The following is a 27,975-nucleotide window of genomic DNA, read 5'->3' as shown; positions in this document are numbered from 1 at the left end:
ACGTGTCTCGTAAATAGTATCCCCGTTTGTAAATAATCATTACGATCTCCTTCTCTCGGAAAACTACGCGCCGGTGATTTCGCCGTGATTAATTGAATAGAAAATTCGTAAATTACTAACTTTATTAGAATGTGGCAGTGCTTATGGCGAGATGATTAATTATCACGTAATTGCACACTTCGTTCAGCAAAATTTTCCACCGGGAAGCTCCACGAAAATTGCGCAACACAACAAATTCTTTATTTTCTTCGGACCTCTAGTTTTGAACATGCATTTTTAAAACATATTTTGCATAATTTATTCTATGATCTGCTGTCAAAAATTAAAAATTATAGACTCTACTAAACAAAAATAACATATTAATCTACATAATATACAGGAACAGGAACAACATAGAAACTATTTTCTTTCTCTTTAACGATTTTAACGACTTGAAAATAAAATGTGGGTGCTCATAAATTGATTTAATCTGTCTACTGTTTTCACTTGATCATTTTCATTGCAAATGCATAAAATTCTCCGTGTATATATAAGTTAGTAACGTTTGGCTATGTTGCATCCCCTGACGTTCCAATTAAATAAGTTTCACAGAGTCCTGTAGATCCTCTCTAGCACATTTTGACAAATAATCATGCATGCAAAGCTCGTCCGATTTCATTGCTTGTTAAAACCAGCTAGAACCAGTGGCTCACCGAATGCCTTTAAACCCGCATCAGCGACTAAAAATGTGTCAGAATTTAGAATTTGATATCCAATTTAAATTCGCATTTGACTTTCAAATGTAAAACATTCGCGTTTTTGGTCGATTGCACGGGATATATGAGGACGTACGGCGCGCAGACTTTTTGCCAGCGACGGTGGACATCGCGGGACGTTTCTTCGGCCTCGAAATTGATAATTCACTACCGTCGGCGTACGCAGCGAAGACGGATAACGTACAATTTGCGTCAACTTGCGGAGGATGGCGGCGACGAGCGGGGAATACGGGTAGGGGCGTAAATTACGCTGAAACACGATGCGAATAATAAATTCTGTCAGCGAAGTCTGGTTACTGGTGGCTCGGACAGTATCTTGCGGCGCTGCAGGCAACTGCCAAGATGGGGGATGCTGCGTTCCGATGAAAAACGGTTCGATTAGGTCACGCCCGGGCCGGTTGCAAGGGTTTTTCGTGGCGCCGGCGATCTCTCGATCGACCGCGATCGATCCGCCGTCGCGATAATGCACGTCAGCGATTCCACCCTTTCTAGAACCGTCCAGGTGCATTCCCGCGTTGGCCCTAAGGGCGAACAACCTTGCAGTCCGCTTTTCATCGAGACCAAATTCGATCGAGACGTCCCATGAGTTTGTGCAGTTTATTGTTCTACCATTTTCATTAGGCTACCATTTTAAATGCAATCGCTAGACTGCGGATCTTTACGCAAAATAAACATTTTCTACCGCGAAACTAACTGGAGTGAAATAGAAATAAATTTCTTCTCTTAAGTGGATTTACAGATTGAAAATATTTTTTAATCCTTCTAATATTTTTCTCTTCATTTGTTTTCCTCCGTGTCAGTTTTGTTACAAATGTATAAACGCATAAAATCCGTAGTCTATGCAATGCTTTAGAAATATGCTTGTAATTTGTTCAACCGTGAGAAAATGCTAAAGGAAACAATTTTTACAACTCGTCAAGTTAGACAAATCTCTTTGCGGGTTCGTTTAACTTTTCATCTTAGCAGCTTAAGGTGTAATTCATTTTTATTAGATTTTATAACGAAGTCGATGTGTTTTGAAGTAGTGGTAAAAAATATATAAAAAGAGATTGGCGAATAAAGATTTGACTGGATCGAGATATCAAGGTTAATAAAGTCCTCGAAAATGTCCGTCTCCACAGTTTTAAAGAGATATTCGTCTCGCGTTGATCAAATTACGAAGAACTTTCTTCGAGAAGTTTGACGTTTAAGAGAACCATGGAAAAACTGGAGGATCTTAAAAAAAAACCAGAAACAACCTCATCGCGGTTTTTGCGAAAATTTTCATCTAAGTTAAATGTTCCCTCTGACATATCTTCTCGGAGGGCAGTAAAAACTTCCTGTACTGAAACAGAGGTCCTGATCTCATAATAAATTGAGCTCCCGGGGGTGCAGAAGAAAAAGGTAACTAAATTTGCCCAATAAAATTCCACATTCACGATATAAAAACCACGTAATCTTTCCGGCGATCTCGAATTCGAGAACCGATACATAAAAAAGTGTCGTCTCGTAAACCGTGAGCTTTAATTTACAAGTTAAGGCTTTCCGTGAGCGGAAAAGTTCTCCCTTTTACCTCCACTGTTTCAGAAATATGCACGGTTACAGGGCTATACAGAAATATTACAGCCGGCTGCCATAAGTGAAATTAGGGGAGGTTTAAGCCACATCATTTCTCAATTCTTTTTTTCTTGTGAAACACTGACCTTTGAACTTTACAAGTTTTGTAAGTTGAAGAGGTGGAACACTTTAAGTGGTGGGGAAAAATCAATATCGATACTTTCCTTGGCATACACGTAACATTAGATTTGAATGGGGTTTTTATGGGACAGTGTTTGTGAAATTATAGGAGGTTTCAGTCATCATTTCGCTGGTCTCGGTATTTACTAATGAAATGCTGACATTTCAATCGTGTCAATTTTCTGAATCCAAATTTTTATCAGGTGAATATATAATGTATGACGTAGTATACGCGATATTAGGGTGGGTTTAAGTCATCACTTTCTTAATTTCTAATTTGTTTCTAAAATGCAAACTTTTCTATTTCATCGCTTTCTAAACTGAACCTGCACGTAGTAAAATATGACATCAAATGATTATTTCTCAGGTATTCGTAAAATAAAAAAATAAAACTTAGTTCGTACGACGTAGAATATATGAAATTAGGGGTAGTCTAAGTCATCACTTTGCCGATTTCGAACTCGTTTCCAAAATACAGACCCCCAAGATTCTCCAATTTTTGCCTATCAACACTTTTATCGCCAAACTAGAAACCCCAAAAATTCCATAAAATCAAAGTAAGTTATTTAATGAAATAAAAATTGCAAAAAATTAAATGTATGATACTGAGTAATCCTCCATCTGTCTTACATGTTACAGATCCTAATCAAGTTTAGTACAATGAATATATCCACGCAAAAATTCATTTTAAAACCTGCACAAATAATTCCGTCACCCACATGTTGGTGACGTGACATTCAACGTGTAATAGTTGGCACTAACGCAACTGCACTTAAGAACTTTTATCTCGGGAACTACGTGTCCGATCAAGTCGAACTTTTTTTTCTTTCAATCGGCAAGGTTCGATATACCATGAGATTATTTTTCTGCTGAAAAATTGGTTTGGCAATATAAAAAATTAATTCTTATTTCGCGTGGCCGCGTATCAACGCGATAACGTGGAATCGGACTGTCTTCGGAAGAGGAGGGCAAGCACGGAGACAGTTTCGATTGTTCCAATTACCGTTCTCGCGGTAGCCTGTTACCGTTTTCTGGCGAAACGAATCGCGGGCTCCGGCGAACACAATAAAGCAATGGCGCAATCTTTGTCGAGGGCCATTCGGAGCGTTCCGGCCGCGCGACCCGGCGAGTAAAGAACCAACGACTCTGCCCGCGTTTTCTACATAACCGGCATGTAACGGACAATTGCCGGTCGTATTGTATCAAAACGGTCTGCAAGGGTTGCGTCGAAGGTGCTGGTCGGCGTTAAACAGCCAAGGGGGCGCACTGCCAACAGCGTTGCCTTTTATTGCGCCACCGGGGACGGGGTCAACCGTTAAGGCACCGTGAATCACCGGGAATGGCCGGCATTCGGTAAATGATGAATGGAGAACGGAACAACAATCGTTTTTAAGCAACGACCGACCCTCCGCGAGCCATGGAAATATCCCTTCTATCTCTCGACGGACCGTGCGTCCCCGTTTGTTGCCGTTTGACCGACTCGAGAGATCTAATTGGAAAAAAGTTTCGTCGTTATCGATGCCTTCGGTTTACGGCGAATTCGAGGCATTGTGATAACCCTGGAGCGGCTTCGCTTTAATTATACGGCCTATTCGAACCGCTACGATCCAACCGTCTCACCGTGCGTTTACTGTAACTACTTGCGAAGTAGCATTAATGCTGGAAAAGACAGCCGCCGGAGTCGGATCATTCCCTCACGGTGAAGCGATCATCATATCCTGGCCGAAGTCAACATTTCTGAGTAGGTCAATCGTAAAACAATGAAGACATTTAAAGAACTACGCTATTCTATTATTGTCAAATTATCGGAATTATTAAGAGGAGAAATAAACGTCTATGTATAATAGCTCCTGTGTCTTGCAGTTTTCATTTTGTATAAGAATTAGTGTTTCAGAACACTTTCCGACGTGAAAACCAAGCAAAGAAAAAATTAGAAAATTCATTTGTAAATTTGTGCGACACGCCGTATGCACCGCTAAAAGGTAATTCTTGGGTAAGAGATGAAAGGTTAAAATTAATTTCTTTTTCGCTGTCGTGTCTTTCAGTCGACGAGGAAAATTGATCTTAATAGAATATCGTGATTATAAAACCCGTTGAGGAGAAATGACTACAAAATGAAAGTCAAAGGGGTACAGCAAAGAAAAGAGTTTGGTTCCCATCGATAAATCCAACGCGACGGGAATTGCACGCCTCGTGAAGCGCAATTAACACTGCAACGAACAAGGCCAACAGCGTTAAAAGACCTATTAGACCCGGCTGCGGGTGATGAGACATTTTCGAGGATTTTGGCAGCGAGCCTCCTTAAACATAATCGGACCTCGGTATCGATGTCTAGTCGATGTGACCCAGTGAACGAGTCTGCACTGTCCCGAGTTGAATGGAACGTTGCCTATAGCTATAGTCTATAGCTGCAGTATACCGTGTGTTCGCGACTCATGACTCACCCTGTATATCACTTTAAAGTTCGTCTATTGCTTAATCCCTCAAAATATCACTAAAATAATTTCTCTAACGATTCATAAGCGAGAAAATTGAGCAGAAAAATCACTTATAATATTATTTGCTCCCGTAATTGATAAAAAAATTTGTTCTACTCACGTCACCCTTTTCTGGAACATACTTGGCCAGCCACCCCCACAGAATGCCGAATCCAAGGCCTCCAATAATCGAGATAGGTCCCTGAAGGATTTGGTACCATAACTTCTCATGGGAGAACATGATACTCTTCACTATCCCATGAATCGCGACCGAAGCTGCGTCATCGATACCAGAGACAGCAATAATTAAAGTTGGAATTCCCTGTAATAAATGATAATGTTAAATAAATTATTCGATTAAATATTGAATATTCCGTGCATGATTAATATTCAGCACGGTGTGCAACAATATTAAGGACAGAGTGCAACGATCAAATTATTAACGAATTAATGAAAAATAAATATCGCGGAAATATTGGATCCTGGTTGATAGAACGATAAGTACTTGATAAAATTTAACGAAGGTGCAATATTGCCGTTTCATCGCGTTTCATATTCTGCCGGACAATGATTGAATTTATTACAGAGACGGGGCGCTGACGTGGAACAAAGAAAATTTGAGGAGAAGAGTATTATTAGGTTGGCACATATGAAATGTCGCACTTTGTGAAGCTTGAATGGCATTTATTGCATACGAATGTAGGATTTCAGGGGAAAGAGCGAGCACAGCGAGATTCGTAGCTGATCAGCTCCTTTTCCACTTTTCCTAATCTCCATTCGTTACACACCGTGCGTTTGCAGAAATTTGATCTCACATGAATATAAAGCTTAGAATTAACTAATATAATATATGAAAAGAAAGTATTGAAGATGACACAACGAATTTATTTTACGACTCCATGTTAAAAGACTGAAATAATATTGAACAGAGTAATTCCAAGACGGAATTAAAATTACCACAAAATATTCGTACTGGCAGGTCTCCGTGTCGGATTGGACTGACCGTGAATGTTTTGAATGGTTCTAATCGATGGTTACCCCCTCCATAATTTTTCATGGTCCCTTACTTTCACATAAAAACCTGATTACCGAGTATAATTGGTTTGCTCGGAAAGGTTACTTTCGAGCTAGTGAAAATAATCCACCAGGACGTCGGGGGGAATCGAAGGGAAAGAGAATTGCGAAGGGGGTGGTTGGGGCGAGAAGAGGGACCGAACGAAGAGGTAGGGGATGATCTAACGACACTCGCCGACGACAACGGAGAACCGATTCCTCGGCGCACCGAAAACCTATCCGGCCATGATAGCTCGTGCGGGATTTAAGTCCGCCGACTATCCTGATTCTCGACCAACCGGAATCAAACGGTGTCGCTTCGGAAAGAAGTCCCTTGGTAAACGTTCCAGCTGGTCAGCGGTTCGTGTCACATGCTGTGAGTAAGGTATTCGAACCAGAGTACTCCGCGTACTCGCTATAAATCACTTCAAAAATGAGTTCGGATCGTTTCACGGCGAATCGACTGCTTTCCCATTCGGACTCGCTATTGAGAATCAAGTGTGATGTTATATTTACAAAAGTAGAGGGAGTTTAAGTCATCGTTTCGCTGACTTTTCATTTGTTTGAAAAATACACACCTTCGAATGTCATTACATTTCTAAACCGAAACTCCAAGTGGTGCAAATTGACATTTCTTTGGTATTCATAAAATATGAGATTAAAATTTCGTTTACATGTTGTACAACACGCGAAATTAGGGGGGGGGGGTTTAAGTCATCATTTTTTTGTTTTTTCATTTGTTTATATAATACAGATCTCCGAACATTTCAATTGTTATCTGCTCATTTTCGCGAAACAGCCTCTGTACTTATGAATTTTTATTTCGAAAATGGTTTGTCCGATTGAGTTGAACCTTTTTTTATAACAACCAGGAAGGTTCAATCTGTTATAAAAAATTTTGTTATGCAAAGATTAAAAGTTTTAATCCCGAGAAACATAAATTCATTGACGAATCAATCTCTTCTAGAAAGGTACATTTTGTTTCGAAACAATTTGTTCAAGCTTGTTTAAAATTGCTTAAAAATTCACGGAAGTTACAACCGCACTCCTCGGAGTCCGTTGTACGAAATGAGCTTGAATTCAGTATACACAGTATTCCGAAAATTACCGTGGCAACGAGCTGTTAACTGTTACCAGTACTTCTGACTGTTCGAGAATCCCGCAAAGTTTCATCAAAATCGGAATCCTACAGTTCCCGAGTATCGCGAGTAATAATGCGAATTACCCGACACACTTTGCGCGGAGTATTCAATTTCATCTCCGGGGTTGGCTTGTTCCACAACTGGCCAAGAAATAAACAAAAAGCCGCGTCTAGATCTTTCGTCTCATGAATATCACATTCTCGGGAATGGCCTTTGCACTCTTCAAACAGCTTCCACCCCATTTTCTAAACTGAATTATTTAAGCCCCCCCTCTTCTCCCTTTCTCTGCCCTAACATCCCTTTCACCTATTCTCGCTACTATTTCTGTGCTTATCATTTTAAGCAGGACTGTGCGTCGCTCTGTACCAGCAAATGTTCCAATTACTCAGTCGCTTGTCAAAAACCGTCCGGCAGAAACGCTTTTACAAAATGTCCATCATCCCCTCGTATTCGTAACTGAAAACTGAAATAAACCATTTCCAAATAATACTTCAGTTTTATGCGAATATAACGATATTGAATAAACGTTATTGAACTCAAAAAAATTTCTTCTTTTTCTTGACTTTTAACTTTTCTCTTGACTCTGAAATATTATCAAGCTTTAGGTATTTTTCGAGAAATAATGATTAAACTCATAACATCGTCCGAGCTCGCTAGTCCGGATTTATTTCATGAATGGTGAATTTTTAGAACATTTTGGAATGTTACACTGTGTTGGATGTTCTTCATATTTTTCAAAGGTGCGCATCAAGCACCGTGCAAGTTGAATTTCCCAGCCAGGGAAGGTTAACCGGTTCTAAAAGCACGAATTTCCAGCAAAGAAAGATCCCAGATAGTTTCTCTTCGCGAGAGACTGTCGGGAGAAAATTCGTTGCAGGTTGTACAGCGGAGTGCGCTTTGATTTTCAAAAGATTGACTGGTCTATTCTCCGCCGGTGCACCAGATGGTGTGACCCCTTCACGAAATGGGTTTTCCGTGAGCTAAAGAGTCTATTTACCGTGTCACGTGAACTTGAGGATGCAGTCGGTGCATTTGCCCGCTCAGCCAATAGCGTCCCAAAGAAGTTTACGGGAAGTGATAAATCGCGAAGTCGAAAGGCTCCGTAAGAAAGAACAGAGTTATACGGACCTTCTGTTCCCCGTTGGGAAATCATTTTCTATATGCAAACAAGCCCATCGGGAATTAGGGTAATCGAGCGTTGCAAAAGCCTGTGGAAACCAGACTAATTCATATTTTATTTTATTTTTTATATTTGATGAAACCAACGTGAAGAATTCAAGCATATAGTATTATATTTTTATTCTGACGGTGTAATGGTTGAGATCACGACCAATCCAATTCCCTATAGCACTTTGAGCTTAATGAGATATCGAGTACAAAAAATTTTTTAAAATTAGTAAAAAGAAAATGATTTTAATGGTGAATTATTTTTGGACAGTTCAGAACAAACATACTTAACAATAACTCACAGGGAAGATGTAATTTTTAATATATCTCTGGCACAATATGTAACTAGAACGTTTTGCACGCCGTGAAAACTTTTTTATACTGTAATTGACAATCGAGTGAATCCTAGTAAAATAAACAATTATAAAGAAATTAATTTTAGGGAATATCTTTGGATAGCATACAGAATTCTTCGTCAGAATCGAGGACAAATTGCAGCGACAATTTCTTAATATAGCAACGATACGAGATCGTATGTATGCTACAAACAAGTACTCTCATTGGGACGGCTTATGCACTTGAATGCAGAAATTGTAGGTTCTCGAAACGCGCGTGAGTACCCGGTGCATTGGAAGTGTAATAATTATACCTTTGCCGTTCGCGTTTCTCCTAATTATTTCGCGATATTACACCGCGTCGCGAAAATCCGTAATTTCGTCGGATCGGATTTTATTTCTCGAATCGACGACTTCGGAACAAACACTGGTTGCAGGCATTAGCTTAGGTTAAGGACCCTAATAGCTCGGATACAATGTCGCTGCACGGTAAACTTCATCGATAAAGATCTAGTTAAGTCCAGCCACCGGTGTAATCTTCTGTAATTACGAAACGTTGTTCGAACTTTAATCCCATCTAATTCGAGGAAAATGGACACGACCCCTTTGAGTTTCAGACCGCTCGACTTAAAATGCGTCCGGACACGATTACATCGATCCTGTCTACTTAAACGGGGCGATAACGATCTTCGGTTACCTACAACAATATCGACTTTGATTACAAAATTATTGTTCTCGATTTCAGAACGAATGACCGAAACCTCACACACTTCTCCCTGAAACTGTGTAATGATTTCCATTCAAATTTCTGTCCATTATTGAAACTGATAAGCCATGTAAAGAAATTATTACTAAAAATGTAGCAGATGTTCTTTATATCAATGTAAAAATATAGAGAACAATTTTTTAAACGTCTCGAATTTTTTTATTTAAATTTTATAGATTTCGATTTTCTGCTATTATTTTTTCAAAATTTAAAGGTGCATTGTATAATCGTTATCTATACATAAATATCTACAGTATAAATAACATAAAGACTATGTTTGTCCATCATTAAATATAGTAAGTTGTGGATATAAGTTTTCACAAAATTGTAGCATGTCATCTGTACCAGTATTTCAAATTGGAGTGACTGTAGCTCCTTAATTTTTTTTTTCAAACTATAAAGATTTTTAAACTATAAAGAAATCGTACAGATTGTGTTTACCCATTAAGAATGTTAAGAGATCGTGAAAATCAAATTCTATAAACGTGCAGTGAACTTTTCGGGAAAATCACTTAGCTTTTGGCTTTCATACAAATTTCCGAAATTCTTACGAGATTCTGGCGAACCCGCTGCAGCATTTTCTTTGGGAGCCGAACCGACGGTTCCAACCGAGCAGGAATAGAACCCGAATTCCCAGCCATCTTGTTCTTACGGGTCTATTCTTCCCAGATCCCGCGAAATGGGACACGGTCGACGGAGATTTCACTGGATTCAGCAACCGCTGTAACTCGCCGCGATTACAAAACGATGTTGAACCATGATCCTATCTAATTCGGTATCGTATCTTTCGCCAAATTTATTGTCATCGGCCGTTCCGTTCGGATTCCCTAGGGTCTGCGCGCGCCCACCCCTTCGCGGTTTTCGTATTTTAACTAGCTTGACCACGTGGCCACGAACCACAGGCCGGTCCTCTTATTGTGTCCGCCGAGGCGGAATAAAGCCGATCCAGTTCTTCGACTGCGTTCGTTTTCCACATCGATTATCGAGACGCGGCGGACCCTGTCCGAGGAATTCAGATCAGACCGCCCCCGCAATATAGAAACTCATTTTATCTCTTTAAAGAGATAATTCTGCCTTCTGGAGCCAAAAATTCACCCTATTCGAATATTGCGTTCTGTAGAAACGAGAAATTTCCATTTAATCCTCGAGACCATTTCACTATTACACGGTGGACGTTGCCTAAAACTGTTCGTAATATTATTTATCTATTTTTTGAAACCAATTTTCCAAGGTACTTTGCAGTCTCTATACAGTGGATTCTCGATATAAGTCCCGAGGCGTGTTATGTTTGCACTCCTCCACGTTCAAGGCCTCTCGAGCTTCGTGGCCCCTCACGAGGTATACCCCGCGGTAGTGGGGATTGTTTCGCGACGTTTATCGTCCTGGCCTTGGCGACATATATAGAGAAATCACTGTACTAATTCACACGCAACAGCTGCCCGTTCCATGTTCCTACTATTTTGTACTTCACCTATTTATTTTTGTTATAAATGCTTAAAACAGTCCATTCGTAATCTAATAAATCGTCTTAAAATTGTCCCGGTAGTCTAATAATTTCTTTTGAGAAAATGTCATTAAACCGCAAATTATTGAAGTGTCTTTAAGTGCTTCTTGGTGTGTTAAGACATCCAACAGATTGAACAGATTCTGATTTAATGATGATTCTGATTCTGATTTTATATTGTTTTATTTGTGATTGTGATCGTGATATTATTTTATTTTAAGGCTCCCAGTATATTAAAAGCTTTGTATATTAAACCTTGTATATTAAGAGCTTGTATATTAAAAGCTTGTATATTAAAAGCTTGTATATTAAAAGCTTGTATATTAGTAGTAGTATCATTTATTGTTCCCCTAGGGGTTACAATCCGTTCCACACCTCTCTTCTTAACCTAAAAAGGCTTGTATATTAAAAGCTTGTATATTAAAAGCTTGTATATTAAAAGCTTGTATATTAAAAGCTTGTATATTAAAAGCTTGAATATTAAAAGCTTGTATATTAAAAGCTTGTATATTAAAAGCTTGTATATTGTAGTACTAAGGGATTGTATATCAAGCTTTGTACATTTTATATCAAGAGCTTGCAGTTTGTATATTAGAAGCTTGTTTTCTTTTCTCCAACCTAAAATGAAATCGTGAGATCATGTTCCAAGACAAAGCAGAAATGTTCCGAAGAATGAAATTTGGAATTCACGAGATTGTAGGGATTTGGTCGGTCGAAAAAATTAGGCAGTGTTTCGAGTTGTTCGAATACATCCGAAACAACTCGGACGGATTGTTTGACGCGAACAGGACTCGGCCGACGGTGAATTTCACGTGTCGAATTATGTCTCTGCGAAGCGCGATCCTTTCGCATCTCCCGGGAGGGGATGCATTCGTAAGTAATGCAGCGAAGTTGCATCTGTTCGTCATAGCGTGGCACGCGCGGAACACACTGCGCCCGCCGCTCAACTTACCGGAAGCGGAGCGGCACTAATTAAATTTCTTTTGGACACCGGTTTGCCCTGTCGCGCCGTAATTTCGCGTTTGCTTGGAAGCCCGATTGTCAGTGGCGAAATCCTCGGCAAAGTGTCGCGAAGTTACAGCGAAGCGAATGCTCCGTCAGGCTTGATAGACAAATGGAAATGATGTCGGCTCGAGTCTTCTTCATCCGAAACGAAGAAACGTTATTGCTTCATTATATGCAAAGCGATACGTCAATGTGTTTGCTTCTGGTCACTGGAACCGTAAAATAAATCGTAGTGCAAGGGGCTAACTTAGGGGTTTCAATTTTTTAAAAATTATCTTAGAATCCCCAAAAATTCCACACAATCAAAGGAGTTTTGATCCTCTTTTAGATCTTATGTATAGAAAGTCTGGAGTTGTTGGATGAAATGGAAAAATTTTGGTTTCTTTCGAGCAGGAAGGTTATGTTTTGCGAATGAAAATTAGGGGATATGCTGCGCGGGTCGTTGTTGTAATAAGTTAGGGAAAGTGTGTGATCGTTTAATCTCACCTTGGCGACTCCATAACCCTTGCCGCGTAACCTGAAGAGACAAGGCACCACGACAGCTGGTGAAACGGCAGCTATTACACTGCCGAGCAGAAAACCCCATATCCAGGGCAAGCCGAGTAGATATTTCGTCAGCGTGGCCACCACAACCGCCTCGACGACCCATGGAATTAGACCGAGTTTCGGTACGGTGACTTTCAAGCTCTTCAGGGCATTCGGATCCAAATCCAGGCCGGCTCTGGTGAGGATAATGACTAGAGCGATTTTTCTGCAACAACAAACAGCAGGATCAGCGACCCGCTCCCTTGGGGGACCAACGTCAATACGGTGGAAACGAATTTTCTGGCTCGGTTCTACCGTCGCATACGATTAATCTTTTCCTGTTATCGGGACGCGCAATAATTAGTCGATCGCAGACTGATATTAAATTAGCTTCTACTGCCTTATTCTAATTATGATGCAACATTTACTTAATCTGATGCAACTTCTACTTCTCATAAATATAGTTGGTATGAATGAGTGGGTTCATTATTTCGAATACAAAATTGTTTGCGATCCCAATAATTAGTAACATATTTGATATCCCTGAGGTGGGATCAAAAATTTATATACTCTAAGAAAGGACACACTAGAATACTGTATACTAGAATACTGTATACTAGAATACTGTATACTAGAATACTGTATACTAGAATACTGTATACTAGAATACTTAACAGTAGAGTAGACTTTGAACCTTTATGCAAAATAAACATTTGCAGGACTTGCATAAAATTTGAATATTTTCATTATTTGCACAACGCAGAAATCAGGAGTTTATTTCTCTCTTTTGTAGTCTTATTAAGTTGCAAATGTATCTTGATATTTTCCAATTCTTTTTGCCCCACCCATTTTTGTAATGAATCGATAAAATTTCCCCGAATTTTTCTTTCGCCATTATTGAAAATGTTTTCATCGGAAATTCTCGAATGAATTTTTTTATTGACGCACATATTAGAATAGAAATTTTATAAAGTCTGAGTAAATACAATCTCGTCAGTATTAGGAAGCAATTTACTATGACACACGTAATCATTGCGTATTATATCTATAATGTCATTGTGTATATGATAACCCGCATAGTACAATACTACGTGCGCTGATCATACAGTAGTACACTCTATAAATAGAACGGAATCCGCAGTTCACTTATCAGTTTCTAGTCGATAGAGGAATAGCTGACAAGCGTATTACACTCTCGGTTTTCAAACCACTAATTTAGATACTTGATTTATCGGCACATGTGATGTACACACAATTAACTTGATCGGATTTACCGTCGATAAGAAAATAATGCATGTTACAGGGCCACGTTATCGTCGAGCATACTTTCGTAGCGTTAAATTACACTTTAATAAACACAGTCGGGCATTGCACGCTTATTATTCACAATCTGTGTCGTGTTAATTCATGCCAGCCTAATTAATCGTCTACTAAAACTGCTTTCCCAGCAAATGGACGAAGGATATTATAATTAATCCTTTGTTTCGGGGTCAGTCCACGCGAAATCGGATACTTTTTGGAGAGTACTGTTTCAGATTTTGATTGTTATAGTCTTTGGTAATTTATGAACGTATCAATTCTCACGTGGTGACAATAGAAACGCATTAGGAACAAATGCAATTTTACATTGGCAAGGGAATACTGAAAAGTTTGATAAACATGAGGATACAGTCCCAAGTGTTTGTGCTATACTTACAAGTTTTAAAAAACACTGGCACCATCTTTTGAAGTAGATTTTGAAAAAAGTAGAGTTTAGAACAAAATTTTTAAAAAATTCAGGGTACAGAGGTTCAAAGAAAGAAAAATCTAAGTAGCACCATTTGTTTACAATGAACGCAGAAAATAAATTAAATTAAAGTAAACTCCACCTTACATGAATTATGTGATAAAAACCGGTTTGAGGAACGAGTTCATTTTATCAACTAAAAAATTCCTTACGGTAAGAATAGACGTGTCATCAGTGTTCGTTATTGTACACCCTTTCTTGCGTTTCAAAAATGCGTAAACACTATAAATGCGCAACCGTGCACGGTATAGTGATCAGCATCGACTGTCTAAGGGTAATGGAACCGCTGTTTATTAGGGATAGAGTCGGTCGGCCAGTTCGCAAGGGCTGAAGCTGATCACGCGGCGGAATTCCTCTCGACCAAAACCTTGACAAGCGAATCGGTTCCCGGACGAGGGGGTGGGTGCGGTGGGTCACTTCTGCCCGGGTCTTGCTTTGAGGGCCCGCCCTTCGTGCTCCTCGTCTCGGGGGTGGAAGCACAGGTTATCGCCGGAGTTTGCGTCGCCCGGTGTTAATTCGACGTGCTCTCTCGCTCTGCCGCTCTCCCACTCTCTGAAGATTGCCGATGGCTTGCAGAAGCACCCGGTTACCCGACCGAGACCGTGCTCTCTTGCCGAGAAACTCGTAATAGGATAAGTTTCGGACGGCCTGCCTCCACGGAGCCGGTTTCGCAAAGTTCCCGCCCGGCCGTCTTTAACGATCCGCGGAATCCCGAGTTTTCATCGGGCGCATTCCGCGTTTTCCCAATCCGAACGACTCTCCTCGAGCTTGCCGATTTTCATTTACATCCCCAACGAGAACCCCGCCGCCCCCACCCCCACCCCCTGCAACCGGGAACACCGATTTGTTCCGAGCCCGGCTCCCTGATTAGGTCCTGCTTGTCTCGTCTCTGTCGACCCACGGATTTTCAGCCGAGATTCTTGCGGAAAGTTTGATATCGGTAGTTACCCTCGCACACGCGGACTGTGGAATTGTCACTGGGCTTGCAGGGTGTAGCTCGGCTGATTTTAGAAGGGGTTTAAGTCATCACTTTGCTGATTTCAAGTTTGTTTTTAAAATACGCGCCTTTGAATCTGATCGATTTCTATACCGAATCTCCGCACGATAGAGATCGACGTCAATTGTTTATTGATGTAAATGAAAAAAATGAAAACTGATTGTGTGTGTATAATGTAGAATACGTCAAATTAGAGGTAGTTTAAGTCATGACTTTGTTGATCTCCAGTTCGTTTGTAAAATACGAACGATTGAATTTTAAAATTCTTTTAAATCGTCAGATCCTGGGAAGAATGACGAACACTGACAGTTTCTTTCGCATACGAGTAATATCAAATTCCAACTTGGTTTGTATGTCGTAGAATACATAAAATTAGGGGTGGTTTAAGTCATCGCTTTGCCATTTTCAAGCCCATTTATTTACAACAAATGTTTAAATCCCCCCATTTACACAAAAAGAGTCTCCACTCATGAATTTTTATCTTTCCAACCATCAGCCGCCTGTTTGAAATGATGTTTCCATCATTTCGATCATTCTATTTTTCTTTCATTGAAAAATATCAATTCCGCAACATGAAAAATTGCTTTTACCAATCGCCCGAAGCGCTCCGTTAGGCAGCCACGAAAATAAAAATGACTAATGTTTACATTCATTAAAGCCAATAAAACGGAATCAATTGTAGCGGACGGAAGCGGCGCTGGAAATTCGTGTCGGCTGATTTATTTTCCGAGTCGGTGTTCCTCGCGAGGACAGTGCTCGGGTGTAACTGTAAAAAACGTATCGGGCTTGCGCCGCAACCGAAATAAATTATTTAAACGGCGACGCCACTGGAAAATGTCCATTCCAGCATTCTGTCCGGGCGATTATTTAAATATTTCAAGTTCCATTCTCCCCCGGGATCTATCCTCTTTTTCAACGGGTACACCGCCGGCCTCGCCATCGTATGATTTTCATTCGGAGCATTGCAACAGCGATTGATTATGATTCGCTGACGGGCACACGTCCTCGAATTCGTTGTTTCCCGGCCAAAAGCTGTCGTGAAAAAAAAAAAGAAAAAAGAAGGAGGGAACTTGACCTACATCTTTGGCCATCCGCGATCGGACCCAGCGAACGTACTCTAATTTATAAATCAATGGTTCGCTATAATGTGCGCAAAACAACGGGCAACACCCCTCCCCCTCCTCTTCCTCCACTGTTGGTGAAGTTTACACGCGACTGAATTTAATCGCTCGACCTTCGATTCCAATTGGCCCCGACCTCGTTCCGCCGCAACCGCCGAGAATTACGAATCCGTTCTCCGTTTTGGCGTTAATCTTTCTCCCTTTCATCACTTCGTCGAGTTGCTCTTTCCATCGGTTCTTTCGACCGTGCACGAAAAAAAAAACTACTTACAATTACCCGTGGAAAAATGCGAACACGCTAGAATCACTCGTTGAACACGCGAAATTATGAAACTCGAGCCACGTTGATCGATCCGCTCGCGCGTCGTCGCCGATGCAGACGCCACAACAAAATCGCATAAGCCGAATCAAGATCGATCGCGAGCGATAACGAAAGTATTTCGATTATAGCGTCGTAAAACGGGATCAAGCCTTCAACTTTTCGGATTTTCTTCTCAACGAGAAGAGCCACTAAGATGGGGTTTCGTGAGTTTTATTGTTTAATGCCTCGAGATTGCGGCAACAGCTATGGATTAGAACGCTGATTTGTTAAGCTCGCGCTTATGGCTGCAAATCAGCGAAGTCTTCATATGGATAAAGCGTTCGATTTTCTGTATTTTCTTCTGAACAGAAAGGGATTCTAAGATGCAGATTTTGTTGCATTTTATTATTTTATTATTAAGTCCCTAAACTCGAATTTTATTTTCGAACGTACTATAAATTTTTAGATTCTTTCAGACAAGAGATTTTGAAATGCTGTTGTATTCTATCGTCCAATGGGAACAGATTGGATCTGAGTGATGATTTGCAGCCATGATGGAAAGCCTGGTGGGATTGTTTACTTGTTCTTGATAAAGCGTCGAACTGGGATCTCGAACTTGGACGTATTTGTTGTCCGACGTTCTATGGTTACTATGGCATAGTGTACGAATGACTGACGCGATCGAGTTGAAACTGAAGGTACGCCAACAATAATACTGCGTTTATACGCGTACCCAATAGACTATGACGTATCTGTTTCTAAACAAAAGTTAACCAGAGAGTATAGTTCACCTATCGACTGATCCTTGCAGACAAGATATTAAACTTTTTGAATTTTTGTCGAAACGAGAGGAAACTTTACGGTACAGTTTGTTGCATTCTACCTGTAGTGCAAATGCGTGCAGATTGTATCTAAATGGTAATTTGCCGTAACGTGGAGGATGGCACGGCAGGACAGTAAATTTGTTGGGAATGAGGCATCTAACTTCTCGGATTTCTCATTCGTTGTACGATAGTCTACGATTATGGCACAGCACACGATTTGCTTATACGGTCGCGTTGAAATTTACAATATAGTGACGCTAATGCTGCTTTAATATAGCCACGTGCGCAGCTGGGATCTATCTCTATCAAATCAAAAGTTAGAGGGCGGTGTGGTTCACTTATTGGCTGACACATAAACAAAGGCGTTCAACTTTTTGGACTTTTGTCTAAACGAGAGGAGACTTTCAGGTAAAATTTGTTACATTTTGTAGCGCAATGCGTGCAGATTGGGTCTAAATGGTAATTTTTCTTGATAAAGTGGACGGTGGCTTAGCAAAACTGAAATTCACTAACAATAATAACACTAATATCTCTTACTGACTTGGAGGTAAAATTTGTTGCATTTTGTAGCGCAATGCGTGCAGATTGGGTCTAAATGGTAATTTTTCTTGATAAAGTAGACGGTGACTTAGCAGAACTCAAATTCACTAATAATAATAACATTAATATCTCTTTTTCACAACCACATACTCGGTATCTTTTTCGAAACAAAAGTTGGAGAGGGATGTAATTCACTTATTAACTAATCAGTAGACAAAGGGGTTGAACTTCCCCTATTTTTTCCCAAACGGGGGAAAAACTTCAAGATATAGTTTGCTGCCTTCTATCGCTCAATGGCAACAGATTCGGCTCCGGGAAATGATTTGCAGCCATAATCGGAAGGGTAGCCCGATGGGACTGTTGATTCGTGGCGGATGAAGCGTCCAACTTCTTGAACTTTATGATTATTACTGTTCCACGATTGTTATGGCGTACGACTTGCTAATCAAGTTGGAACTTGGTACATCAACGCTAACATAGCTAGCACACATGAATCTCTCTCTGTAACCAGAAGTTAGACACGCGGTTCGTTTATTGACCGACGGAGAGCCTCGTAAACAAAGTATATAACTTTTCGGATTTTCGTCGAACCGAGAGAGGAGACTTCGAGGTAGAGTTTGTTGCATTCCAGTGTGCAACGCGAGGAGATTGGATCTAAACGGTAATTTGCCGCGATAACGTAGAGGGTAGGGGGAGGGGGGTGGCTCGGCAGGACTGTAAATTCGTTGGGGATGAAGTCGACGGGGACAACTGGGCGGCGTTATCGATTGGGGGAACGAGATGCGCGTTCCTTATACGTGCATCTGTACGAATCGGACTTAACGCCTCTAACCCAGAAATACTGGGGGATTCCTGGCATGCCTCCGCGTCCCTCGATAATCTCGATTCCGCGCAAGAGGCGCATTTGTGTCGGGCAACTTCTCCGCACGTTTGCCGCGCCGCGCTTATCCTCGGGGCTCTAGACTTATCCTCCGGCCGCGGTACTTAATCGCAAACGTGCATGTACAGGGTGGCCGTGAATCACAATAAGAATTAATCCGACAGTTGTACGGTTCCGTGCTCGAACCCGATTTTCACGTTTTCCCGTTCTTCCGAGCCTCTTCTATCCGTCGCGACATTTTCACCGTTGTCGTGCCTCTCAAACGGACGGCCCTCAATCGATTTTTTATCGCGTCAATCGATCCCATAGCACTTCGAGCACAGTCGAAAAGCGTTTAACAGAATTCGGAAAAGTATGGCGTCCGTTACCTTTGTTCCTGCTAAGCGATCGAAGCAGGTATCAAGAACACTTTTCGCAGGAATATAAATTGTTTTCTTTCGAAATGACACTGTTTCTATAATGTTTTATTTTCCGAGTTAAGAACTGGGTCACGCTGAGAACGTACTCGTAAAGGATTATAATCCGCTTTCGAGAATAGGATGAATACAGCAGATGCTGCACAGAATGAATACCATACAGCAGGTGCATCGCATGAAACACCTATCTTGACTGTTGCACAGGAGCCATTATAACCTCCATTATGCGCGGATCTTTCTCACTGAGACAACTATTTTCGGTTACTTCAATAGCCTAGCGAAACAGCCTTAAAATTTCAGACAGGTTGGTTTATCTTATCAGTTAGAATAAATTCGATTGATCAAACGAATTCGATCAAGAAGAAACGGATTAAGCCGAATATGCTACTGTTTCTGTGTGTGCGATTCGTTATTGGGCTCGCGAGTATTCTTGCAGGTTACGACAGCGATAGTTTCCCTATTTGCACTGGGGATACGGTAACGTCGATATTTCGAGCAGCGTACGCGAACTATTACCACCCACTGTAAACCTGTGCACGCACGTCATTGCGAAGTCAGGCATAATTTATTATGTAACGTCGAAAGCGCATTATTGCTTGTATAACGACCGCTGACACAATTCGTCTCTTGTCTGCTAACAATAACGAGCCGATCTCGGCGAATCGTTGCGTTTTGTTTTTTTTTTTTGCGACAGGATGCCGTCTCGTTGATGTTCCGAAGCGATTCTTCGATTTCTGCACACGTAAATCTTTTCGGGGACAGCGCAACATTATACTCTTGATGGAAAACATCCATAATCCATTTGTAATCCAATTTGTGTCTCTGCCAGGAATTAACAGCGACAATTGCAGGTTTAATCAATTCTTCGACGACAGCAATTTCGCCCGTAATCGAACGAGCTGTCTCGAACACAGTTTAGTAATTTCTTTCGAAATTGTTTGGGAAAGCATTATTTAGATGTAGGGACGATGACGAATTGTCTCAATTCTGGCAACTTCTTCCGCGAAATTGTCGCTTCAAAGAAAATCATTAAGCTCCTTTAAGCGCTAAAACAGCAAAGCTCGTTTCCGCCATGTTTCCATCAAAGAGATTGTGTAAACGTTCTCCGAGCAAAGACAAAGCTTCCAGACTGAATAAATTATATAACACGCGTTGCGATGAACGTAAAAGTTAATCGGCCAAGGAGATACCTTGTCTATTCCCGACAAAGCCGATAATAAAGTCGAACGGCACGGGTGTCGTGACATTTCCCGAATCAAACGTCCCGTGGAAAATATGCTACCAAAAATCCGCATCGAGGGGAAAATCGAGGCTCCAAGACGATTGTAAATTGACTGTTACCGCCGCTACGGTTTAGAGTTATGGTTCCCGTTCCCATCGACGCAAAGATAATCCTCGAACGCGCGACGACGACAGCGACCGATTTACGATCGCTCCGGCCTCAGGTAGAAAGGAGTTCGTTTAACGAGCTTCTCCTATGCATCGATCGCTTCTCCGTCGGATCAAAGGAATCCTCGCCGTGGAGTATCTCGCACAGACACTGTCTAGAATTTCGTAATTCGCATTCTTCGAACCTGCTTTCGTCTCTAATCTCTTTGCTCGCAAAAATTACGACTGCGTCAAAAATTACTGTGAAAATTCTATTCGCTGATTTTGATAGCGGCGAGGAAATCCCTCAATTTTTTCTCGTGGTCCGACACGAGTCGAATGGTTCCATGTGAAGATTGTTTCGATGCATCCTGCTGCGATCCCCTTGTTGCATTAAATCGCATTCGCATTCGAGAAGCATTCCGTCATTTATCTAGCGCCAGGATGCACGGCATAAGCGACGAGCATCAAAGCTTCCGTCGAATCAAAGATATTCGTATTCGCCGCGATCTCGAAACCGCGCATGACTCAGGCTCGTTTTTCACCGGCTAGACACGCCGGCGATATTTCTCGAAACTCGTCCGTAAAAGTCATTCTTCGTGCCGTTCGGACCGCGCCGCGCGGATGCGCGACGGTTTTGCATTTAAATGCACCCGGACAGAAAAATGCACGACCCTGGCGAGCTTGTCGGCGCGGTGACACTTAAGGAGAACTTAGATGCATAGCGGATCGATCTCTTGAATGATCGAACGGGTTCCGAAATAGAACTATCCACTGCCCTCGCCGCCACTTCTATTTTTCACTTAACGTCGCCGCGAACCATCTGCAGTTCCATCACGTATCGCAGACTCGCATAGAAACTGGTTCATTCCGAGCTGAACCTCCTTTGTTCTATCAAGAAAAATTCTTTTTACAATCGGCCCGAGTATCTCTGCGTATAGATCGTAGAAAGAATTGTTCCTCGAAGAAAATCATCGGCTTCCGGTAAAAGTAAACGCTTCGAAATTAAATGTTTCCGATACGTGAACTTGCTTGGAAAATGTCTGTGATATTAAAAAGCTCGCCGTTGCTTTAACCCTTAGCACTCGAATGGTGACTCTGAAGCACCACTAGAAATTGTGGTGGCATTATTTCAAAAAAATTACAAAAAATATTACAAAATATTTGTTACATTACAAAAATTGTATTGAATAGATTACTAAACATTTAAATATTACATGTGGAAATCGGATCAGTTTCGTATGAATAAAATGAAAATATTCTAAGACGGAAGAAAAATTTAGTTTTAGAATGCAAATAGCGCCGAGTGCAAAGGGTTAATTCTATAGTTTTGCCGGCATCTGTGTCGTATAAGATATCAATGATCAAAATATTAGGTGTGCAGTTATTGGTGACATTAGGCTCGCTAAGCAATACTAAGTAAAGTCTTGACATATGGTCATTTGAGAACAATATTTTCCATCTTTCAGAACCGACGAGAGATGTCACGAGTTTGCGAAGAATGAGTAGTTGTATTACACCGACGAGAAGTGTTGGTGGGGATCAAAGGATTTGATAATTTGACTTGTTTGCGCGGACGAGTGTTTGTCGAGACCAAAGGATCGCGAAGATCAATGGAATAGTTCGATGCAACGAGGTGTGCCTGGACGAACAAGCCGAGACGGAAGGACCGCGGAGATATCCGCGTGAGATCCAGGTGCAGTCAAATTTAATTAGCCCGGCGATAAGTACTTGTCGCGACCGGAGGGGGTTCGCAAAAACCGACGTGAAAATTAGTTGGAATCGAGCGTGTTTGCGACGCACGATAAACATCCATCGAGACGAAAGGATCGCAAAGGTCGATGAGGGAAAGAGAGGATTGCGCATAACCGCTCGAGTATTACTTCTCGAGGAGTGGCGGAACGGACTCAAAGCGAAGCTAATAAGCCTCTTCCGACTGGCGCAAACAATATTACAGCACAAAGGAAACGCGAGAATTAACCAGTGCCGTCGGTGGTTTATGAACGGGCCCCTCGAATATTATGTTTTTCTGTCCCCGGCGGCGTCGGCAGCAGCGGTAGCAGCAAGTGAAAAACCTTGGGAGCAATTAAACCTAATTATTCGTCGGAGTAAACGTAAAAAGGAGCAGAGAAAGAGGGAAAACAGGGAAGAGGATGTTTGCGACAGGATCAAAAGAATTCCGCGAGCGATGGCCACTCGAAGAAAGACGCAGAGCGCATCGTCTCCGGCGAACCGTTACACGCTAGCCCGCATGCAAATTCTCCGGGGAATTTGCGCTACGTGCAAATCTCGCTAAAAATGCAAATTCCCGCCTTCGGAATCCACGGATAAATGCTTCGATTCCGCGGAATCGAGACTGAAGGGTTATTCGAAAAACTTGCATAAACACGAACGCGAAATGTTCTCCTGAACACGGTTTCTGCCATCCCGCTCAATTGTTTTCCTGTTTCGAAGACTATAGTGAGCGTTACACTTTTATTCGTACGGGGACGTTACAGTACGGATCCACTAGTACTTGTACTATTTATTTGAAATTTTTATTTCCAGTCGTTTAGAAATTATTCTAGTTAATGTATCACTAAACAATTTCTCATAAATACAAATCGACTTACATTGCAGGAAAAAGTAGTGTCGAAGACTAATTTTTAAGACTGTTAAGATTTATTTCAAATTTTAGGACAATTAGCTTCCAAATTATCGCTTTACTGCTGGACTCACAATTTATAAACTCGGCACTAATATGATACTAAATGCTCCAAAAATTTCCAGGTGACAGCTGAAGTAGATTTTAAGAAATAATCAATCCCTTAACTCGTGACGACAGAGTATACTAAACATAAATGGCCTGCGCTCCTTAAAATCGAAATACAGTAAAGTCTTGCTGTGACATAGATCGTGTAGGGCTACCGAGAAATTACAAGGGGCAAAGAAGTTCTAATATGATTGTACAATACGTAGCAGTGAGGAGAATAATCCGATGAGGGGTTGAAGGGTGTTAGACGAGAAATCTGTGCGATTTCCTCGTGAATTGAATGGTGTTTCTTGGTGGGTCGACTAATGAGCAATGATACAGTTCTGATAGTGTACGATTTCGGTAAATTCGCGCCACGGGAGCGTTCGCCTGGGCTTAATGGTTCGGTCGAACGCGATTCATTCGAATCGGAGAACGCGATATCGAGTCTCCGCACGATCAACCGCACGTATTCGAAGGAGGATCGTTTCTCCGTGCGAAAAAGCGACGCCGACGCCTAGCTGGGTATCCTCTATCCTCGATACTCGAGCGTATCCACCGCGCGGAAGCGTGTTTATCGATGATAAACCGAAAATCACCGGCCGGACTCCGCGGTTCTTGCTCGTCGGCGCACGATCCACTCGGTTTATTGGTTCGAGGGCCTTGAACCGAGCCGATATCTACCCGATAGCCTTTTAATGAAATCACGTGGAAACGGGAATGATAATGATATCGAGGGCCCTTCATTCGACTCCATTTCTCTAATTGCTTCGATAGGAATCGTTCCCCGTCTCGGCGACCCCTTTCACCGCCGCTTTCTCTTGTCCTCGCTTATTATTCTCGTCCAACGTGACGATCCTCTCTCCCGGCCGTTTATTGAATCTCCCCGCATTTTCGTATTCTTCCTTCGTTCTTCCATTCTCACTGTTAAGCCTCATCGACGTTCGAGAACATTAGACACCCTGCTAAATATGGAATATCTTTCTGCTTCTCGAACGGCGTTCCTACAGATCCACCAAATGACTCGTGTAGTATTCCGACGTGTATTCAATCGTTCGACTTGCTTTCAATTTAGAGGTCTTGTATTTACATTAACTCTAGAACTACCGTGACTTAGACTTATCCCTTTACAATAACAGCAAGATTGAATTTGCTCAGGTTTCATACGATTTTTATGGTAACATGTACTCCAAATTAGAGATATATTCAAAAATTTCGCGTGAAAACGTTTTCATAGTTTCACTAATCGTGAAGGAAAAAATCATCCACCAGTCATTTTGACTGGTTCGGTAGTTCTAGTGTTAATATTACGATTGATTTAAAATATTGAACTAACATTCAGAAAGCATAGGTGATACGGAATATCAGATTGAGAATTCTAAAATTGGGGACAACGTAGAATTTCGTTCGCAATATTAAAACTAAAGTGAATTAAAATCTTGTTCCATCTTGAACGTGTTCAAACTATACAAATTTGCAACGTGTGAAATAAAATATGGAGATTTGTGACAAATATAGCCGGATTGCCGTTCATCTCGAGTCAAAGTGAAAAATTACAGAACGCTAACTTTTTCCAGTCGTTTATACGCGGCAAAGAAACGTTTCTCGCGAAAATTGGCAAACGACAAACACCGATGCATCAATCGCAGTATGCTATACCTGATACAAGCATTTCAGCACACAGCGTATTATAACCGATAACAATGGAGCCTACTGTAAATCATTTTACGACAATTGTGCATTGTTGCACGGCGGCGGGGAATTATTGTTCAATAGCGATTGTTTGCTTTCACGTTAAATCTTAGAAATGTATGTCGCTCATTTACATTAATAATTCCCGTCAAACGATTTCGACAGCTCGTGTCGAATGGCTTCATTACAACCCGGCTAGCTCCCGGAAATGGTAGGAAAATGGTCGCTCGATTTCCTCGCGTGGCAAATGCTACCGGTTTCGCCTAATTCGGGCTTAAACGATTCGTCGAATCCGCGAGTCTCTTGAAATACGGTAAAGCCTCGATCTAATCCCAAGGGAGGGATTCCAGTGGAGGGGATAGGCGAACTGACTAAGATCGTGTAGCTCCGTCCGGCTTAGATCACGACTTTAGTCGCTGAATTAGGCTGGAGATCCATTATGATTTCCAGAGAATAATTGAAGACTGGTAATAATGACATGAAATTAAAAATACTGCTTAGAGTATAGACTTTTCTTTTTTCTTAGCATTCTTTTTAAAGTTTGCTCAACACACTGTTCGAGTAGTAAACTTCATTAATCTTTATTACCAAATTAATTCAATCATTCATACGTTCTTTCTTATATACATTTATACTAACACGTGTATTGTATTGCATTTATATTAACTTCTGCTTCCTTCCGTCGATTTTAAAATTATAAGAGAAGATTCCTTAGCACACAACGTGGTATAAATTCCTATAAAATAGTAGAAAATTTCTAAACGGATAATATAATTTACTGCTAAAGATAGTTTAACCCTTAGCACTCGAATGGTGCCCGTAAGGCACTACTAAAAATTGCTGTATCATTATTAAAAATATTTTTTACATGATTAAATTTGTTTGTATTTAATAAATCACTAAACATTGCATTATTGTATGAGTAAATTGTGCCACTTTTGTATGTATAACATGACAAAAAATATATAGAAGGGAAATATTCTAGGTCGGAAGAAATGCTTCGTTTTTTAGTTAAAATAGCTTCGAGTGCAAAGAGTTAATATTAAACGTTGGGTGTGATTCCAAAACTATCAAACGTATCGAACTTGTACGTTAAACAACAACTCGTACCGTAAATCCGTAAGTGATTTCGACTAAATAAAGTCGTGTCCAATAATCCATCTAACAACAAGAATATAAATGATCTGACCACCGTGAAATCAATTTCGAAGCATCCATCAGACTCGGTACGGTGCACAGAAGCCTCTCGCGAACGATTAAGTGTTAAACGTTCGAATCAATAATAACAGCGGCGTATCAGGTTCGCAATTTGTCGGGCGCGAACATCAAAGTAGCGACGAATCGATAAAGGTTGGTTTTAATCTCGAGTGGTTCCCGCGAAATCGGACGAGAGATCGGACGAGAGATCGTAAAATATTGAAAGCCCTTTGCGCCGAGGCGATTGTTTCGGAGTAACGGGCGTCGAGCGAAATTGGATGAAAACTATCCGGATCGATTCGAGGAAAGGGGTTTCGAAGAATATCGATAGCGACAGGGAAGATCGTTTCTGTATCCGGTCTCGAGTCAATAAGCAGTTGGATCAGCCTAGTTGGATCTGTTAGCCGATGTTTACGCGGCTGTACATCGGTTAAGTTCTGTCTAAGCGGGAAATCGCTTGCGACGGAGCGGCACAGCGCGGCGGCATAGCGTTCGACCGTGTTTGGCCGGGTCTCGCTGCGAACCTATTCTCTATCCGACGTAAACATCCGGTTAAAGCCCGTATTATGCTTTAAGAGCAGCTCCCAAATGCTTCGCAAGCCCGGCCTACTTTGCCAGCTCGTGTGCACGACCCTGTCAAACGGATTTGTAACGCACCAACACGCCCGAACTAGAAGACGACCATCCTGGGCGCGTTCCAAACGTTCGTTCGTCCGATCATGCGACCCCGACACGATCATAAATTTCTTGGTAAACGCTGCTTGACAACCTGCTAAGGAATCTGCTAAACGTCCCCTGCTGATGGATCTACACTGTCGAAGGACTCGAACGATCTCATAGAGCGACGCTTCTCGAATGACAAATTCTTTACCCTTCGCTTCGCGCTCGCGTGAATTTATTTCATCTAATTCCACGGCAGGAATGAGGAGGTTAAAAGCTATTATTGTTCTACTATTTTCAACCCATTACATTCACAATAACTCGCAATCGATCCAGACAATTTTTATCTTGCACAGAAATACTCAGCCAAGTCACAGTTCTCGGAATTTTTGCGATTAAAAGGAAAATATAATACGAAAAATGACCAAAGAATACCGTACAAGAAGTGCATGAGAAGTACATAATTTGAACACTTTTTTTTTTATATTTTGCTTGGAAAATAGCCTTGCCAAAAATCGACAATAGTCGCCACGAGGCTCAGAAATTTCGCGTATCCTGTTGCATATTTGTTGTTGTTAGGGGAGAGCTCTCAACAGGCAGTTCCAGTGCATTTCTCTGTATGCACCGCAGGGTGCATGGATGTACACGTTGCATCGGATGCAACGCGTCCTTCCTCAAGGAACTGTTAGGACACGCGAGACCCACGGGGAATTTTTCTCGAATGTCCTGCAAGGATATCGGATACGAGGACGCGAATTTAAAATATCACCGTCAGTCAGAATTGCCTTGGGATGACGAAACGTGCACCTTCCAGTAATACATTTTTCTGTACACCTGTTTGACGCCAATTTATGCGTACAATCCTTGCAAATGCTTGCCGGGGAAACAGCGAGGCTGTTGGGAATAGTTACAAACGAGCCGGATTTCTATTTGACTCGAGCAAATTGATTTCGTCTGGATCACGCCGTCAATATTTTATTCTTTAACCCCGTGCATTCAAATATTTTATTCGTGTCT

At 41.4% G+C, this 27,975-nt stretch overlaps 1 protein-coding gene across 2 annotated transcripts in view; it reads right to left on the bottom strand.

Annotated features, from left to right (window-relative positions):
• Positions 1-27,975, bottom strand: part of Nha1 (Na[+]/H[+] hydrogen antiporter 1) — a 97,989-nt gene that overhangs the window by 25,405 nt on the left and 44,609 nt on the right. For both annotated transcript variants that reach the window (XM_076802689.1, XM_076802688.1), the window contains exons 3-4: positions 12,407-12,671; positions 5,070-5,270 (exon numbers count right to left, since the gene is read on the bottom strand). In XM_076802689.1, the coding sequence (XP_076658804.1) occupies positions 5,070-5,270; positions 12,407-12,671 (466 nt within the window). The remainder of the gene's footprint in view (positions 1-5,069; positions 5,271-12,406; positions 12,672-27,975) is intronic.

Source organism: Halictus rubicundus, chromosome 17 (assembly GCF_050948215.1).
Source record: "Halictus rubicundus isolate RS-2024b chromosome 17, iyHalRubi1_principal, whole genome shotgun sequence".
In the NCBI taxonomy this organism is placed as follows: Eukaryota; Metazoa; Arthropoda; class Insecta; order Hymenoptera; family Halictidae; genus Halictus; species Halictus rubicundus.
This window is presented reverse-complemented; position numbering and strand designations above follow the sequence as displayed.